Here is a 19,917-nt window from a genome sequence, read left to right as displayed (position 1 = left end):
GAAAAGATTTGCGCTTCGATGAATAAAAGAGGGAGATAGTTTATCCGATTTCTGACCTTTGGAAGCATCGACAAAGTTCAATAATCTGACAACATCTGCTACAGGGAATGATGGACAAGAAAAGCTAATATCCTAGGATGACAGCATGTTTAATAGACGGACAGCCCAGAGTCACAGATCTTATGTTAAAATAAGCCTCATGTCAAATTTTCAGCTGATTCGGATAAAATTTCGAGGTGGCTCAAGTCGATTTAGTGATTTTGGGCTATTTTCAATTTTGAAAAAAAAAACTAACTAGAGACATAAACGCCAAAAATCATTCAATCAACAAACTCTAAAAGGAAGCTTTTGGTTTGCTCTACAAGTGATGTAAACATTGCGATTCGTTCCTTTCACGTTTTGACCATGTTAAAGTGATTTTCGAGCTTTTAAGTGCTTAAAAACAATGTTTCTCCTAAAAGTCGTTGTTCTACTAAATTCTTGAATTTATTACAAATCATTGCTTATTTATTATATTATTATTCCTCTTCATTGCACCTTGTTTGAACATTCAATCATAAAATCGGTATAGTTTTTATACAAATTCAAAGCAATGCAGAAAGCGAGGAAGCTGCCGATCGAGCCCAGTTTCTGCAAAGTTTTTCAGGAACTTGAGTGGTTGCTAAAAACATTAGTTTGAAAAAAAAACCCAGATTAATCCACCTAGCGTTGGTGGTGCCTTTCTCGCAATTAGTTAAGACACCAACCTTATATGGGGCTTATATGGTTCGATAAACCATTTTCTTCATAACTTTTAAACGCAATGACCGATCGTTATCAAATTCAATAGTGATCAACAAGGCTTTGTCCCCTGTCGAATAAAACTTGTTGCGTGAAAATCGGTTAAGGATTACTATACGAAAAGTTGTCTAATGTTTTCTTTAGCTTTTGTGCACACACATACACACACACATACACACATACATACACACGGACAGACAGACATGTGCTCAGTTCATCGAGCTGAGTCGTTTGGTATATAACACTATGGGTCTCAGAGGCTTCTATAAAAAGTTCGTTTTCGGAGTGAAATGATAGCCTTTCGGTACAACTTTGTTGTACGAGAAAGGCAAAAATCTTGATGTCTACACTGCTGCTTTTGTTTTTCTGTGTGTGTTCATAAACAGTACAAAATTGTAGAACAATCTATCTATATTTTAATATTCCATGGCATTTCTAATTCAACTATGTAAGATAGAATATAAGTTAGGTTCTCCAGATGGAATGTTTTTATTATGCTGTAATAATGCAAATATGGGGTTTCACTATTGATCGGTTTCATGTTTGAACGCCATTTGTGATGTGCTTTTTAAACATAAATAATTACTAGAGAAGTAATTGATATAGTCGAATCTTTCACAAACCGGCCGTGAATGTGTAGGCTAGGCTAGACTAGGAAAGAATGATCTAAGTAAGGTTAAACCAACAAACAAATCAATTTAAATGGTAAGATAACATTTCAACAGTCCACTGTTACAGTTGGCAATTTATTCACAACCCAACCAAAAGTGAACGGGTGGCTCAGTAAATACAGACCATTCAATTAGTATATATTCACCAGTTTCATCTAGAGAACAGTTTCACATGTTCTGTTCGTGGAATGCGTATGAGGCAATCAACGAAATCTAGTTTATGTCAGTTCTTGGATCCGCAGTCGAGATGTCACGCGTGCATGTTTCATTAGACATACATATGAGAAATTCGTTGACCCAACGAGTATCACGTTTGCCATAAGGCAATTTATGAAGTCAAGTGACACGCTTTAATAGTTATAATATACTGATTTATGAAATTATTTTTCTCGGGGATTATTCGGATCTCTCATGGAACACGAGGAATATGAAATTTATTTTTCTATTCACAAATATTTATTTATTTTGGTGATTTCTTACGACTGGTACCTAAAAAATCTAAAAAATAATAATTATAATTACAATTATGTACATTTACCAAAAGATTATTGTATTCAACACATGAACGCTGCTTGAGTAGCTGGCGTGAAATCGAATTATTGAGTATTGTGATTTTCGGAAGAACGATCTGCTTTGTACGTTATACAGATATTTCCTGTATTTGAACACGTTTTTTGGCAGTCCCATGAAGTACGGAACCGGTCTGCTGTCGTAGAATACCTCCATGAAATCCTGTAGATCGGCTAGCTTGTGACGATTCCATCATCATAGAGCTATATTCTAGATCAATTTCGTTGACTGTGGTGCCTATTTCTTGTGTTTCTGGTAAATACGTTTGCTCAGATTGGGTACATTGACTACCAGTAGTAGTTGAAGCATTTTGGCGTACTTGATGACACGTGTTAACGGTGATGGAAGATGAATCAGACATTGATGAAGGTTGTGATGAATACACTTGTGGTACCGCTGAAAGATTTTCGTGTGATAAACTTTTATAGGTTTCTGGTGTTACGGATCGCCGAATACTGCCCGTTGTAGATCCTCTCGGAGACGTATAAGGGTACTCTTTTAACGGAAGATCCGAGCTACACACATCCACGATTATGCATTTTTTCTTCATGTCAGCGGCTTTCTCATAGCAGCCGTATTCATTGAAAGATGCCACTCCAGATACGCTTTGGAGTTTCAAGTTAGATTTAGGGCTTACAACAACATTTTCTGTATTTCTGAGAACCTTTTGTTGCTCAAGTCTATCATCTGTGGGAGATAGTTCATCGTTTATGCTTTCTAAGACTGTATTTTCTTTTTGCTTGTTAAGATTGGCATGTTTTTCTCTCTGGTAGTATATCGCTGAAAAAATTATTACATTTAACAGCAGCAGAATACAACCAACAGCAATTGTAATATTGAATGCTGTTGAATAGTTCTGGTATTGTGAGTTTGCCAATTGATTGATTATTTCTTTGCTGTTATCTACAGTAGTCATCTGGTTCCGCTGAGGATACGTCGCAGCAATTGGTGGCATTACTGTCATATTTGGTGGGCATTCTTGAATGATTGTAAATAAATAAATTTTAATTATTCAAAAGTGATATATGTTTTATTTTTTCAGGTTTGACGCTACATATACACGGGATTCTGTTTCTACGCAAATTCGATTTTCTAAATTGTTTGCTCATATTAAATATTCACTGCATATTGATTACCATCTGATTTTTGGTTTTGATCTCTCTACTTTCTTTTAAAATAATGTTGCGCTGAGTTTTGTGGTTGATTGAAGCCACACAATCAAAAGTTTGATAAAAAAGTAGCGTAAAAACGAATTCTGTGTACATCGATGAACTTAAAAACTGGAATTGTTGACTGTTGAACCGTTTTACTGAACATGACTCGTCATCCGAACACTAGCTTTTAAATAGCTATTTCGTCTTCATTCGCATTTTTTTCTTAGTGTATTGCATTCGTTTCTTGATTCTTTCTATCTAGAACCAATGGTAATTTTAGTTTAAAATAGCTAAAACGCCAGTGTTCAAAATATGTGTCATGTTCGGGATTTGAGTCAAAGCGGTATCTGTTATCTTATTATTGGAGTCTGCTACTTGACATAAAAAACTGAGCCCAGTTCAACCACCGAATGGTAAATTAGATTTATCTGTATGTAGGTGGAAATGTATTTTTATCACTCACCTGTTGGTACTGTATGTGCAAATGGCACAACGTTTGTTTCAGTCTTATGTGGCTTAATAGTGGTTTTAGCGATTGTTATCAGCCTCGGTAGGGTCACATTTGGTGGTTCTTTCAACCTTCCTGCAATTTAGATGAAATTAGTCAAAAGATAAACTATTTTTTGCAATACCAGATCATAAACAGTTTGTCTTCGAGTGATAAAACGGCCTACTTTTCCATACCAATAAAATGGGTGCTTTAATGAACATTATGCAACTCAAATTGGTTTGGGTGCTATAATGAAAATCCAACATCAGAACAGTAGTTACATGCAAGGATGTTATCGATCATTTAGTAATTTGCGTTCGATCATTTAGTAGTTTGTCCATAACTCATTCCAGAAGCTGAATTTCAAAATATGTTGTATGGTGGGCTTCTTGTGTGAAGGTTTATTTACAACTTTGCCTAATGGTTTGTTGTTAGAATTCAACTAATAACGGAGTTATAGCGCTAGTTGTAGTAGCTTTAACTAAATGATTGGAATTTTGTTATCATTTAGTCTAAGTTACTGAAACTATAGCTATAACTCCGTTATTAGTGGAATTCAGACAACGAACTATTAGGCAGAGTTGTAGAAAAACCTTCGCACTAGAAGTCCACCATACAACACATTTTGAAATTCAGCTTCTGGAATGAGTTATCGACAAACTACTAAATGGTCGAACGCAAATTACTAAATGATCGATAACATCCTTGGTTACATGACTACATTTTACTGAATTAGCTTCGGTAAGTGCTCAAATAGAGTACTCTATGTGTCCCATAACAAATTAAATAGTATGGTGGACATTTTCCAAAGGCAAGTACATCTATCACTTCACGGATTTATCAAACTATGCAATGTGGCACGGTAACATGGAATCTGATTGTTCTTCGCAGCAACATAATTTATTTGCAAGAATGATTCAATATGCAGCATCTTCTTCGTCTTCTTATTGGCATTACATCCCCACACTGGGACAGAGTCGCCTCGCAGCTTAGTGTTCATTAAGCACTTCCACAGATATTAACTGCGAGGTTTCTAAGCCAAGTTACCATTTTTGCATTCGTATATCGTGAAGCTAACACGATGATATTTTTATGCCCAAGGAAGTCGAGGCAATTTCCAATCCGAAAATTGCCTAGACCTGCACCGGGAATCGAACCCAGCCACCCTCTGCATGGTCTTGCTTTGTAGCCGCGCGTCTTACCGCACGGCTCAATATGCAGCATAACACTTCGAAATAAGATGCTAGAAATCATCCCATGACCCCATTTTAATATCTGAGTATAAACATAAAATTTTGAAAATGTAATTCAAATTTTCCAAAATTGTAAAATTAGAGTAATTTTTGCAATCATCGCACCCCTTCTGCCGTAATCTGGAAAAGTGACGTTTTAACCATTTTCCAAAAATGGTGTTAGCGAGTAGTATTCATCGAGCTCTTTAACAGAAAAATTGAAAACATGTATGTTGTAAAATGGCGCATACGTCACTTTTTCAGATTACGGCAGCCTTGGCTATCGGTTTCAGGCGTTAGTTACCTTTTGTGACGCTAGATGGTGGTGCTGTCTCTTGCGTAATATGTTGTCGGTGTAGCACCAACTTAGAATTCGGAAGTCGGGACTTCCGATCCGAACTTTCTTCTGAAGTTGTATCTGTCAAACTAATTGATGCTTTGTTTAGCGCATGTATAGACGAATCCAGCGAAGTTGGGCAAGTTGCCTGTATCTGGAGAAAAATTCAACTTCGGTATAAAAAGCGGGGCCCTCCTTAGCCGTGCGGTAAGACGCGCAGCTACAAAGCAAGACCATGCTGAGGGTTGCTAGGTTCGATAACCGGTGCCGGTCTAGGCCGGTTTCATCGTGTTAGCCTCATGATATACGAATGCAAAAATCGTAACCTGGCTTAGAAACCTCGCAGTTAATAACTGTGGAAGTGCTTAATGAACACTAAGCTGCGAGGCGGTAATGTCCCAGTGGGAATGTAATGCCAATAAGAAGAAGAAGAAGAAGAAGATAAAAAGCGTTCTAACTTTGTTCCGGATAGACAATAGGGCATGGGGATTTACGGAGTGGACTATATTGTTAATATACTATATTTGGAGTAAATATAATATTTTATATTTGAATATCTTACCATCATAATACTCGGGCTTATCATCGGTAAAATGGTGATGCCGCATAGGCAGATAAGCAGCATCGTCAAAGGAATGTAACTGTGGAATGAGACTTAACCACATGGATAGCTTATGCCCGCGATAGTGACTTCGAGAAGTTACGCTGCATCCTGGAAAACAAGTTTGATGTATTCTGTCTGCAATTGTATATGCTGCGATTGTGCCTTACCAGACTTACCTAGCTCCAAGTAAACCTGATTGATGGAATCATACATATCCCAATTCTCTAGTTTTATAATTGATTCTTTAGCCATATCGTCGAAGCTATCGTTACCATCACTACTATCATTATCATCGTAAGATTCTCGTCCATCGTTGCTTGGACTATCGTTCATAGCGTCAACCATATCGGGTTCGTCAGCCAATGGTCCGAATGTGTCATCCCAGCTGTGATCCTTATTGCCGTTGTATTCTTCGTTGCTATCATTATCGAAATAACTGATGTTGTTGCTACTCCGATAAAGACTTCTCAAAAGCCTATTGTTCATTATCAGAGGCGACAATTGAGTTTTCTTAAAGGCAAACTTAAAATTTGATCGTTTGTAGCGACGCCTATCTTTGCCAATATATAGGTGTCGAGTACTTTCACGATTATCTGTTGGTATGGCTCTCACATTCAGCGTCCTTAGTCCGTTGGGCATGCTAAAAAAGTTACTACTTAAATAATCTAAATCTCACAGCAAGCCCTCATATCTGGAATCTAGTTCACGAAATTAGATGCAATGGTGGTGATTTAAATATAACGTCCACTACTTTTTAAGATTTTCCAACTCTCCGCCCCTGTTACAGTTTTTGTATACCGAGTATATAGACGAATCTAAGTAAAAATGTCTCTATTCTAACGTAAAATATATGTCATGTTTTTATTGAAAAAAACGACTTTATACCAATCACTGAAAAGCTTGATAAGTAGCTCCAAGAAACCACCCATAATCCATTGTATAGAAATTGCTGTAAGGAAATTTCATGGATTTCCAGAGTTTTTTACTACAAGATCTTCTCGTACGAACCCTCACATGGTTTAGGAAATTTTCTTGATTTCAAGATCATTCCATTTTTCAATAAGGGTTTCCAAAAAACATGTCATACATCCTGGATTACTTGAGGAAAGTTTCTCTAATTCAAAAAACTCAGTCAATTGGTATAAAACACTATGGGTCTCCGGGCGTCCTATAAAAAGTTCATTATTGGAGCGAACATATGTATAGCCTTTACGTATACTTAGTATACGAGAATGGAAAAATTTCTACAAAATCTTCAATGATTTCAGGATATTATCATTAACTTGTAGAAGCTCTTATCAACTTTCAGAAATCCTTAGAAGTTTCAATGAAATTCTACAAATTACCTGGAAGCCTTTTTTACAATCGTTCATGTATCCTTTAGACATTCCTTAGGGCCATTTAAAGAAGCTCTACGTGTGACAATAACGCTATCATAGAGCTAGGAAGCTTTCTACTGGCCCTATAACAGCCCTATATAACCAAAAGTGGTGAAAGGTCATATAGTGCTAATCGGTACTCGGTACAATAAGAAAAAAGGAGGTATTTTTGGCTAAAATTATGAATTCTGAAATAAATGGTGGTATTCATCATAAAAACACAGATAGATAAGAAACATATTTTTCTGTGGCTTCAATAGGGTATGGAACCAATATTCGCCATAGTATCGATTTTTATCATATTCTACAAAACCAATGGAATCACTTTTTTTACTAGCAATAAGCCTGTTCGATGCTGGATAAAATACTAATGGTCATATGAATTTTTTTTGGTGTATTCAAGTCACAGACAAATTAATGCAACACATTTCCTAAAATGATTAAAAAAACACTATTAGCTTCTGGTGTTGAAAAATCGCTGGGAAGCATTTCTTAAACTAACAAGTAAGGTAAGCGTCATATTGTGACATCAACGAAATAGAATTTCATATTTCGTTAAGATTTCTTCTATAATTAAAAAATGTATTGTGGCAAGAAGTTATTCAACACACTATTCATCCAACACGTTATGGTCAAATCTTCGCTTCTATTGTGTAGTAATGTCAAAATTGTAATTTATGAATTCCTTCCGCTCTCACTGCTTAACGCTTCTTGTATGAAAGATGATTTTTTTTCCTTGATTCAAACGCTACGTTGAGGAATATCCCTCTCCCGCAAAATGTTACATAAATTGTGTTCTTCGCCAAATTCAATTAAAATGGCATTATTGACGTGTATCACGGTACTGAACCTCCCATTTTTATTGATGAAATTTGATAAAAAATCCCCTAATCCCCTAGCGGTAATGTTGTCTTTCTTGTTCATTATAAGGAAATGCCATCCAGCCATGATAAGGAACAATGTCTGCTTCAATACGAGGTAAAACGGCCTGTTCCTCCGTACACGGGACAAACCAAAGCTGTTAACCGAGACAAAAACCTCCCAAACTCTTAATTAAGACAAAATGAAATGGAAAAAGATTATTTGTCGAATAAAACTTGAAATAATTAATATAGAGCGTCTTAGGGGAAAAGAGGTTTGAATATTTTTTAACCTTGAATAAAACTTGTCGCCATCAAACCGGTTTAGGGTAAGTGCCTAAAAAAGAGTTAAGATCATTGTTGCTCACATACATACAGACAATCACACAGACTTACACAGACATCACCTCAAATCATCGAAACGCCTTGGCTTTCTTTTAAATCGGGACCGATTTACGAATTGGGCGTAATTTATTTCGTAAACAAACTTTGTTTTACGAATTCCGTAGAATGCAAGCGTTTTTCTCCAAATTATTTCACTTACCTAACAGAGGAAAGCCTATTCTGTTGGATAAATACGTTGGTTTCCCAGGGAATGCTTGCTTTAGCAGGAATTCGCCTTCCAATGTTTGTTTACAAAATAAGTTACTCCCACATCGTAAATTGGTCCCGAAATGTTTTTGGAACGATTATATAGCTTTTACGTGTACTTCGTATACGAAAAAGACAAACATGAGCATTTATCAAATTCTCAAAATTTGGGCAGAATTTTATTCATGATTCTCAAAGCTTAAGAGTTCAACAGTGTACGGGAAGATCCATTAATTACGTAACGCAAATGTTGGGCATTTTCTACAACCTCCCCCCTATGTCACATTTTTTGTATGAAAAATTTCAATATTCTGAATGGAAATATTATTGTTTTGTGGTTTTGTGGCAAAATTTTAAAATACAAAGTTGAATGGAACCGAATTTAGAGCATCTTTGAGGGGCATATATAAAATTTAGTTTTTTTTTTCTTCAAATAACCAAAATGCCAGCACAATTTAGACTGATTCAGTTGCAGAGATTTATATGTTACTGAAAATTTTTCACACTTAGGTCACAGAGTAACTCGTTTATGGCAAGTATGCTGCTTGTGTATTTACTAAGGTGCATGGTATGCATCGGCCAAAAATTTGGGTCAGAAAAGAGCTCATTCACGTTCACGTTCACAAAAGAGGTGGGATAAGGTAAGTGATTCAGAAGCTTGCGACTCCTGGAAAATTTGAAAGGGCTCCCTGGACTGTTTACCGACTCTCTGTAGCCTTTGCGAAAAAGAATTATTGAAATGCCAAAAACCTCTACCAGAAAATATTTTTTTTAAATCGACGGTTTTGTGCAATACAGGCACAACTCAAAATCTGCTAATTTTGGAAAACTTTTGTCTCAAAAAATTAAATTTCTGTATTTTTGTGTTTTTTTTTTTAAGTTCGCAGTTCTTTCTGCATGTGTAGTTACAAATGTTCTGTGTTTTTTATCTAGAAAACTTGATAAATCGACAAACTCATAGATTTATATGAACTTTTCGAAAAATCGTCAAATTTTGAAATAGGTAAAACTTTTACCACTTTCCGTACTTTGCCTTCAAAATGTTGAGTTGATGTTGATGTTGAGAAATCGTCGAATGACATAATTTGCTTTCATGAGTCGATATCGAGTCATACAACATCGATTCAAGGAGTTTTGACTGTTATTAAAGTCGAGGCAAAATATGTCCTCAATTCGCTAAGATTTGAGATTTTGAACAATAAACATTTTCATTTGGAATGAAAATCAACACTGGCATTTTAATTATAGCTTTATATAGAAGATATTTATGTGTGCTCTCATCTCAACCGATTAGCTCGCAGCAGCAATCACTCGACTGAGAATTGATTCAATGTTTCCCATTCAGAATAGATCTAATCGGACTATAGGCTTAAAGGTTAATACTATTTTTCTTTTTTTTTTCATAATGTAAGAGAAAGCTTGATTTTAGTGTTTCATTGGTAGAAAGATGAGTCAGCCTCGGGCTGCAAATCTTTATAATAGAAGTATAAAAAACCCCAACTTAATTTACCAACTTAATTTTTCTCGCATTTAGTCAAGACACCAACCTTATATGGCGCTTATATGGCTCGGTTCGATGTACCATTTTCTTTATAACTTTTAAACACAAGGGTCGATTATTATAAAATTCAATAGTGATCAACTAGGGGCCAGAGCTGGCATTTCCTCACACACTGTGCACAATGAGGAGATTTTAATACACACCACAGAGAGTGACGCTGATACTCATCGTGTAACAAAGCCAACACGGTGAGTGAGGACGAAGACGAAGAGTGAGAGAATTATTCCGGTGAGAGTTGGACCAACACAAAGTTGTGCCACTGTGCAATATTCTTGGAAACGATATCGTTTTCTACGAAGCTCGCTGAATTTTTTTGGAACACAGATACTTCGCCTTGAAAAATTAGTTAATTAAGACTCAGTTAGAAACGGCGGGGTTTAATAAAGTTTAATGCTCCATGCTAAAAAGTATAGCATTGGCAAATAAGGATTTAATAAAAAAAGGATAAGAAGAAGAAGCCAAAAGATGATGTTTGAAAGGAATGGCACGGGAAAGCAAGGTGAAATTTTTAAAACGCTTCTCGAAATTTCTAGAAGCAATTTAGATAAAACGATTAGCAGTACGGGGATGAACTTTCCTTGTATTGCATAATAAACACATAATTTCTATTTTGATTTTTATTTTGTGATATTGCACTCGTGAGAAGAGTTTTAAAAATTGTTTGTGTTTTCCCGTGCCATTTTTTTTCAAATGTCTTTCCGCTTCTTCTTCATCATGCAACCGTATTTGCATAGAGACGGAAGGGGAATTTAAACTGAGTATTTTTAGCTTGGCGTAAATCATAAATCTTTTCGAAATTTATTTAACACAGAGTTGTGCATAATAGACAGTGTTTTGCAATGAAATTGTATACACTTTCATACGGCCGTGAACATTATTTTGAAGGTTGTAAACAATGAAATAACTTCATCTAATAATAAGGGTTGATCAGTATTCCGACGACAAACACACAAAAACCCATTGTCAGAGCAGGAGTATATTAATTGGGCATGATGCTAACATCAAGAAAAAATTAGCACTGAAATGAAATGGAACTTTATATAAGTTCAATGTTTTCTGTTTTTTTTCGAATTTAGAACCTTTATATTTACCAAGATTATCTGACAGAAATTGTATTTAGAAATCGTCTCGTCAGTAACTTATTTTAAAGCAGGTAGGGCGAAATAATGTTGGTAGTACAAGGCTTCTGAATAGCTTTGCCACAGACATCCCAAAAGCCAGCAAAAACAAAAATAACTTATTACGCATAAATAGTATCACCATCAACAGCTACGTTCAACTTTATTTGGCAATATTAATTTTCATTCTGTTTGGTTCACCGTTTTGTCAAAACTCATTGAGGAACACGATGTGTTTATTTCATCATTTATCCTCAACTCTTTGTGTCTGGCAAATGCATTCGCTGCAGAGTAGAAACACAAAGAGGACTCACTGCGTTGTGGAAGAGAAAGAATGAGCGATAAGCGAAAAACACTCTCTGCGGTCTTTTTGAGGAGTGCAAAAGACACGCACATTTCGACTACTCTGAGGAGTATGCCAGCCCTGCAGGGGCTAGGGCTTGCCCTTTGTCGAATAAAACTTGTTGCGAGAAAATCGGTTAAGGATTACTATATGAAAAGTTGTCTAATGTTTTTCTTAGCTTTTGTGCACACACATTCACACACATACACACACATACATACACACGGACAGACAGACATTTGTTCAGTTCGTTGAGCTGAGTCGATTGGTATATAACACTATGGGTCTTCGAGCCTTCTATAAAACGTTCGTTCTTGGAGTGGAATTATAGCCTTTCGGTACAACTTTGTTGTACGAGAAAGGCAAAAAGGATTTTATTGAATGGATATCATGAAAAGGGGATCAAGTCTGAGATCTCATTCACTGTTGAAAGGCGTCCACAGTTAAATTGCATCACTTACAAAGGTCGATAACATTTCATCCCCTGGGTTGATTATAAAGAAATTTGGAGTGAGACTGCTGCAGCATGGGTTATGTGAGTTTCATTAAATCGTGTGCTCTAACCTCAGTAACTTATTATGAAAAAAGCTAATAATCCAATTTCGTACCAATGAAGATAATTTAGGATCCGAGTTGCGGCTAGTCAAATGATACTGGGCTAGAATAAAACACGAGGTTCGGAAGCATCCAAAAAATTCATTGCGGAAAATAAAATGTTAACTTGTTGTCCAGCGTCATTTATTTTATTTTATTAATAACACTTACGTCAGTATTTTCGATTATTTGACTAATTTTTGGTCAATATCTCATAGAACCCATATGTCGCTTCTATACCATACTGTGTCCATATTCCGTTCACCTAAGGCAATGCACTTTGTCTGATGTCCGAAAACTCACTGTATTGCGTCGTTTTTTTTGTACAATTGAAAATCAAAAATGTTGCTATGCATTCATACCCGAGCAGGAGAAGTTGGCTCAATAATACCTAATTCCGTTATTGATACCAAACTCTGTTATGAACTAGCCCTGCAGGAATAATACCAAAAATTAATAAGCAAAATACTAGAGCCATAATATACTCTGTTATTAAATTCTATTTAAATACCAAATGCATAACAAATTATTATTCGTTTGGTATTGAAATACCTAAGCATGTTATTTATCGAGTATTCTGCATATAAGCTTTTGGTATTTTACCTTTTATGTAAAGCTAGTTCATACACATTTCTGTTATCAAGGTCGTCGCTCCTGGTCTGATAGACTTACGCTCCAAAAGTGAAATAAGCTTATGCAATTGTGTGGTCCGAATTCCAATCCAATGCTAATTCCACATACCTTTTTTTTAAACAAAATCATCTCCTCATTCATTATTAATGCAAATAAAAAGCGTCAAATATTTTTTTTCTACAAAATCTATAATTGTATCATGATACTTTCTTGGTCCAGTTAAGTTTGTTTTTTCGTTTTTTTTTGTGCTTGGCATCCTAGAGTAGTAGGGTAAGAAGGTGTAATATGCTCTCCTAAGGCCTTGTACACTTTTTACTTTTCAACGCAATTTATGCAAACTTTGTTTTATTTGGTAGTCCAAAAAGTCGCATTGCCTTTGAGTAGTCATATAATAATATTACTGAGAAAACGCTTTTTTTTTAAAGTCGTGAAAAAATGGATTTCAAAAAGTGCATGGGCCCAACCGTACCATTTTGTGCTTTATCTGCATGTGCTCTAAAAATGGAGCTGAAAATGTGGATAACCTCAAAAGTAGAAACAAATTGGAAGCACACTCCAAATGCGAGGCAGTCCAAAAAGTTTATCATACCAAATATTTCTGTCACCCGTAAAATCTTGGAACTTTCCAAAAAAAGATCTTAGAACATATGCGGGCCTAATAACTGGTCATTGTCCGAGCCGTTATCACTTGAAGCAAATGAAAAAACTTCAAGATGATTCATGTCGATTCTGTGGCATGGATAAGGTGGTTATACAACAAAGCCACAATTCGGCCATCTTGGAAACCACGTGCTTTTTCTACTGATTTTTCAAGAGCACGAATTGAGAGAACCACAACGCACATGGGGATGAAACATCCGTAGATCGCTGGCTTACTCATGCTAAACATTATTATTGTTATTTAATCAGACTAAGGCCGAAGTGGCCTGTGCGGTATATAAGAGTCTTCTCCATTCGGCTCGGTCCATGGCTACACGTCGCCAACCACGCAGTCTACGGAGGGTCCGCAAGTCATCTTCCACCTGATCGATCCACCTTGCCCGCTGCGCACCTCGCCTTCTTGTGCCCGTCGGATCGTTGTCGAGAACCATTTTCACCGGGTTACTGTCCGGCATTCTGGCTACGTGCCCGGCCCATCGCAGTCGTCCGATTTTCGCGGTGTGAACGATGGATGGTTCTCCCAACAGCTGATGCAATTCGTGGTTCATTCGCCTCCTCCACGTACCGTTCGCCATCTGCACCCCACCATAGATGGTACGCAGCACTTTCCTTTCGAAAACTCCAAGTGCGCGTTGGTCCTCCACGAGCATCGTCCAGGTCTCGTGTCCGTAGAGGACTACCGGTCTAATTAGCGTTTTGTAGATTGTCAGTTTGGTACGGCGGCGAACTCTATTCGATCGGAGCGTCTTGCGGAGTCCAAAGTACGTACGATTTCCAGCCACTATGCGTCTCCGAATTTCTCTGCTGGTGTCATTTTCGGCAGTCACCAGTGAGCCCAAGTACACAAATTCTTCTACCACCTCGATTTCGTCACCACCGATGCAAACTCGCGGTGGGTGGCTCACATTATCTTCTCTTGAACCTCTTCCTATCATGTACTTCGTCTTCGACGTGTTGATGACTAGTCCGATCCGCTTAGCTTCCCTCTTCAGTCTGATGTAGGCTTCCTCCATCTTCTCAAAGTTACGTGCCATAATATCTATGTCGTCGGCGAAACCAAATAGCTGGACGGACTTATTGAAAATTGTACCACTCGTGTTAATCCCTGCTCTTCGTATTACCCTTCCAAAGCGATGTTGAATAGCAAACACGAAAGACCATCACCTTGCCGTAACCCTCTGCGGGTTTCGAAGGGACTCGAGAATGCCCCTGAAAATCGAACTACGCACATCACCCGATCCATCGTCGCTTTGATCAACCGTGTCAGTTTATCCGGAAAACCGTGTTCGTGCATTAGCTGCCATAGCTGGTCCCGATCGATTGTATCATATGCGGCTTTGAAGTCGATGAATAGATGATGTGTGGGCACGTTGTATTCGCGGCATTTCTGCAGTACTTGGCGAATGGCGAACACCTGGTCCGTGGTGGAGCGTTCGCCCATAAAACCCGCCTGGTACTGCCCCACGAACTCCCTTGCAGTTGGTGCTAGTCGACGGCATAAAATTTGGGAGAGTACCTTGTAGGCGGCGTTCAGCAATGTGATTGCGCGGTAGTTGCTACAATCCAGCTTATCGCCCTTTTTGTAGATGGGACACACGACACCTTCCATCCACTCCTGCGGCAAAACTTCCTCCTCCCAAATCTTGGTAATGACCCAGTGCAGCGCTCTAGCCAGTGCCTCACCACCGTGTTTAAATAGCTCTCCTGGTAGTTGGTCAACCCCAGGGGCTTTGTTGTTCTTCAGCCGGCCAATCTCCTCCTGGATTTCCTGGAGATCCGGAGCCGGTAGAATTATGTCCTGCGCGCGTTCTCCCAGGTCCATCACCATACCGCCATCTTCGTCTGCCACATCGCCATTCAGGTGTTCTTCGTAGTGCTGCCGCCACCTTTGGATCACCTCACGCTCGTTCGTAAGAAGGTTCCGTTTATGTCCTTACACATATCAGGCTGTGGCACGTGGCCCTTACGTGAACGGTTTAACTTCTCATAGAACTTTCGTGTGTTATTAGCGCGGTACAGTTGCTCCGTTTCTTCACGGTCTCGATCTTCCTGCTGGCGCTTTTTCCTCCGGAAAATCGAGTTTTGTCTGTTCCGCGCCTGTTTATATCGTGCCTCGTTCGCCCTCGTGCGGTGTTGCAGCAATCTCGCCCATGCTGCATTCTTCTCTTCCACTAACTGCTCACATTCGCCGTCATACCAGTCGTTTCTCTGATCCGGGGCACCGTGCCAAGTGCAGCGGTTGCGGTGCTACCAATGGCGGATCGAATATCTCTCCAGCCATCTTCAAGAGACGCTGCGCCTAGCTGCTCTTCCGTTGGAAGTGCCACTTCCAGCTGCTGCGCGTATTCTTGGGCTAGTCTACCATCTTGTAGCCGCCCAATGTTAAGCCGCGGCGTCCGACTTCGACGCGTGTTGTACATCGTCGAGAGTTTTGAGCGCAGGCATACTGCAACGAGGTAGTGGTCGGATTCAATATTCGCACTGCGGTAAGTGCGGACGTTCGTGATGTCGGAGAAGAATTTACCGTCGATTAGAACGTGGTCGATTTGGTTTTCCGTTTCTTGGTTAGGTGATCTCCATGTGGCCTTGTGGATATTTTTGCGGGGAAAGAAGGTGCTTCGGACTACCATTCCGCGGGAGGCTGCGAAGTTTATGCATCGTTGGCCGTTGTCATTCGATACGGTGTGCAGACTATCCGGTCCGATGACCGGTCTATACATTTCCTTCCTTCCTACCTGTGCGTTCATGTTACCGATGACGATTTTGACGTCCCGCAGTGGGCATCCATCGTATGTCTGCTCCAGCTGTGCGTAGAACGCTTCTTTCTCGTCGTCAGGTCTCCCTTCGTGTGGGCAGTGCACGTTGATGATGCTATAGTTGAAGAAACGGCCTTTAATCCTCAGCTTGCACATCCTTGCGTTGATTGGCTGCCACCCAATCACGCGTTGGCGCATCTTACCCAGCACTATGAAGCCGGTTCCCAGCTCGTTGGTGGTGCCACAGCTTTGGTAGAAGGTAGCCGCTCGATGCCCGCTTTTCCACACTTTCTGTCCTGTCCAGCAAATCTCCTGCAGCGCCACGACGTCGAAGTTGCGGGGATGTAATTCATCGTAGATCATCCTGTCGCAACCTGCGAAACCTAGCGACTTGCAATTCCATGTTCCAAGCTTCCAATCGTGATCCTGTATTTGTCGCCTAGGTCTTTGCCGATTATATCGAGTCGCATTATCTCTTATATTGTTCGTAATGATTGGTTTTCTAGGCGGCTTATTGGGCCAGCGCAAACCTCCTGTCTCGTCGGAGGGCCGTCGTGTCAGGGCTGTTTAGCGTCCCACCTAACACCAGGACTTGGGCTTGTGCGCTTTGAGCGGCACACGGTCGCTTTGGTGGGGCCTACTTGCGGATACATGCAGCTTTTTATAGAGGTTTAACAGGGCCCACTGTCAAACCCCACCACATCCTGGGCAAGCCCCCTCATGCTAAACAATCGACTTTAATTTCAGCATTGTACGAAAATTATTACGCTAGATTTGAACTTTTGATAATAGGAGTAGAAAACCGTGTGGTGAATTTGAAATTCACCACATGGCTTGATTGTATAATCACCTTTCCCATGGCAAAACTGCCAAAACGCACGCAAACGTATCAATTGTGTTTGGCCCATTATTCCAAGCTCACGCAAGCAATTTAATTACATCTGGACAAATAAAACGAGCTTAGTAGAAAATAAAATAATTAAGCTCAAACTTTTACATCATGAGTGATTTTGCAGCGAAAAGGGATAAACACGAGACTCTTGTCGTTTGATTCGCTCATGACAGTACTGACTGACAGTTGGCAAGACGTTTTCTGAGAGTTCAGTAAACGAAAATTACTTTACTGACAATCAGTAAATTGTTGATTTGCTGTGAGCTGTTCGGCATTTCAATTTACTGAAACAAGACATCAATTTTTGGTGTGTATGATGACTGGGAAGGACCCTTCTTCTCCGGAAAGTGATTGTCCCATCAACCTTCTCTCAGGGTTACCCAAGCTGTTGGAAAATGCGATTCTCAGCCGGTTACTTGAGTCTGCCGAACACCACAACATCTTGCTCGAGGAACAGTTTAGTTTCCGACGCGGTTGATCAACCGTACACCAACTGACCAGAGCTTCCAACGTGCTCAGATCGAACAAATTTGTCTCAAAAGCTTCCACCATAGTCTTACTCGCTGCCGAGAAGTTTTCGACAATGTATGGCATGATGGCTTGGTGTACAAACTACATCGCTACAATCTTCCTAGCTACCTGGTGAAAAGCATCAACAATTACCGGTAGGCAAGGACATCTCTGGTCTCAATAAGGGGAGCAAGTTACAATGCGCATAACATCGTTGCAGGCGTACCCCAGGTTAGTATCCTCGGGGCCCTGCTGTCCTCCGGAAGGCAACATTCTGTCTCTGTTCGCAGACGACACTTCCATTGTCTACCAAGGTAGAGTAATCAGAGCGCTACCCTATCAGCACACATGCTTGACATAGGTTACTGCAACTCATATGCGACCAGATTTAAGGACAATCAAGTTGCTGAAACCATTTTTGTCTAACTTGTGATTCTCGGGTAGTGGCGAAACTCCAACGAGACCTGGATGCCCTGACAGTACTTCGCCTGCTGGATGATCTGTATCAACGCAGCGAATACCCAGGTCGTCATTTTTCCCCACTAAAAATCTTCTAAACATGTTCCGTCTGTCAAAACGCACGCAAACGTATCAATTGTGTTTGGCCCATAAGAGGTTGCACTAATAGTGAGTTTACGTATACAGGGTGTCTGCAAATTATCCGTACAACAAGAGAGGTTTTTAAATATTTTTTGGAATAATTAAAAGAACCAGCATGCATTGCATGTTATTATAATAGGACTGCATAAACCAAGCTGAATTTGTTCACATTAAAATGACCCCTGTATCCTGAGTTGTACGCCTTCGATCGTGTTGGAAAAAAATCACGATGGCCGCACGTTTCTATACAGATACTTTTAACACATTTTTGACGATTGTGACATGATTTCAAATGTCTCGATAATATGTTCGGTGTTTTGATGGCTGTTGATTTCAAGATGGACCATACCGAATGATAAATTCAATCCAAATCGGGTGAGTAGGAAGGCAATTCCTTTTTGTTCGGAAAACCGGAAAAAACATTCACAAAGACTTATTTTTTTTATACATCAAATGACGCTCAGTGTTCTCAGCAGTGTTGGGAAATGTACAGTAAAACACTGTGATTATGCGAATGTTTACATTTTATCCGGTCAAATTTCACGCACCGCACAAACCGAAACAGTTTTCCAAAAAAAAATGTACGCCTCATTGTGACATTTTTTTTTACCGATGAGGCAAACTGTTTGTATGTTCCTGCCTGCTGCTGCGTGATAGTCGAGCCGTCGGTGCGGTCAGCAGATTTCTTGTTTCGGTTCGTGCGCAGCGCAAACAGAACATAATCGAGTTTGATTGCCTGTGGCGCAAAGCCTAGAAAGAATGCTAGCCGTTGGTATACTAATTCATTAGTTCTAGTCCCTAGAATAAGCAAGGAGTAAAAAATAATCATTTACCACCAAAAACAGTCATACGTCGTGAAATGAGCGTACAGAAACATTAATTATGGGGAGAGAAAATAATAAAATCATGTGCTGACTGTCGTCTGCTTGGTCGTGGCTGCTGCTGCGGCTGCCGTGTTTTTGTTTTTCTTTTACTTCGTGGCAGATTGAATGATAAAAAGAAATGTCAACCGTTCCCGTCCCTGGTTCTCAGAATATACATCTGGTGTTGGTCAGTGTTCAGCAATGAGATTGCACGGTATTTGCTACAATCCACCCCTGCGGTAAAATCTCCTCCTCCCAAATCTTGGTAGTCACCCAGTGTAGCGCTCTAACCAGTGCATCATCACCTTATTTAAATGACTCTTCTGGTAGTTGGTCAACCCCAGAGGCTTTGTAGTTTTTAAGGCCGGTCACTTTCCTCCTAGATTTTCTGAAGATCCAGAGCTGGAAAACGTATATCTTGCGCGCGTGCTCCCAGGTTCGTCACCATGCCGCTCTCGTTTTCTTGCATCGCCATTCAGTTGCTCTTCGTAGTGCTGCTGCCACCTTTGGATCACCTCACGCTCGTTCATAAGAAGATGTCCGTTTATGTTCTTATACATGTCAGGCTGCGGCACGTGGTCCTTACGTGTGTTAATAGCGCGATACAGTTGCTCCGTCTATTCACGGTCTCGATCTTCTGGTGGCGCTTTTTTCTTCGGGAAATCAAGCTTTGTCTGTTCCGCGCCCGTTTGTATCGTGTCGTGCCTTGTTCACTCTCG

General features: G+C 39.6%; 1 protein-coding gene across 1 annotated transcript in view; it reads right to left on the bottom strand.

Annotated features, from left to right (window-relative positions):
• Window positions 1–1,879: 1,879 nt before the first annotated feature.
• LOC134211813 (uncharacterized) overlaps window positions 1,880–19,917 on the bottom strand; it is a 61,156-nt gene continuing 43,118 nt past the window's right edge. The window contains 4 exon segments of the mRNA XM_062689086.1: window positions 1,880–2,999; window positions 3,639–3,758; window positions 5,797–5,946; window positions 6,015–6,478. Of these exon segments, the coding sequence (XP_062545070.1) occupies window positions 2,092–2,999; window positions 3,639–3,758; window positions 5,797–5,946; window positions 6,015–6,478 (1,642 nt within the window). The 3' untranslated portion in view covers window positions 1,880–2,091.

Source organism: Armigeres subalbatus, chromosome 2 (genome assembly GCF_024139115.2).
Source record: "Armigeres subalbatus isolate Guangzhou_Male chromosome 2, GZ_Asu_2, whole genome shotgun sequence".
Lineage (NCBI taxonomy): Eukaryota > Metazoa > Arthropoda > Insecta > Diptera > Culicidae > Armigeres > Armigeres subalbatus.
This window is presented reverse-complemented; position numbering and strand designations above follow the sequence as displayed.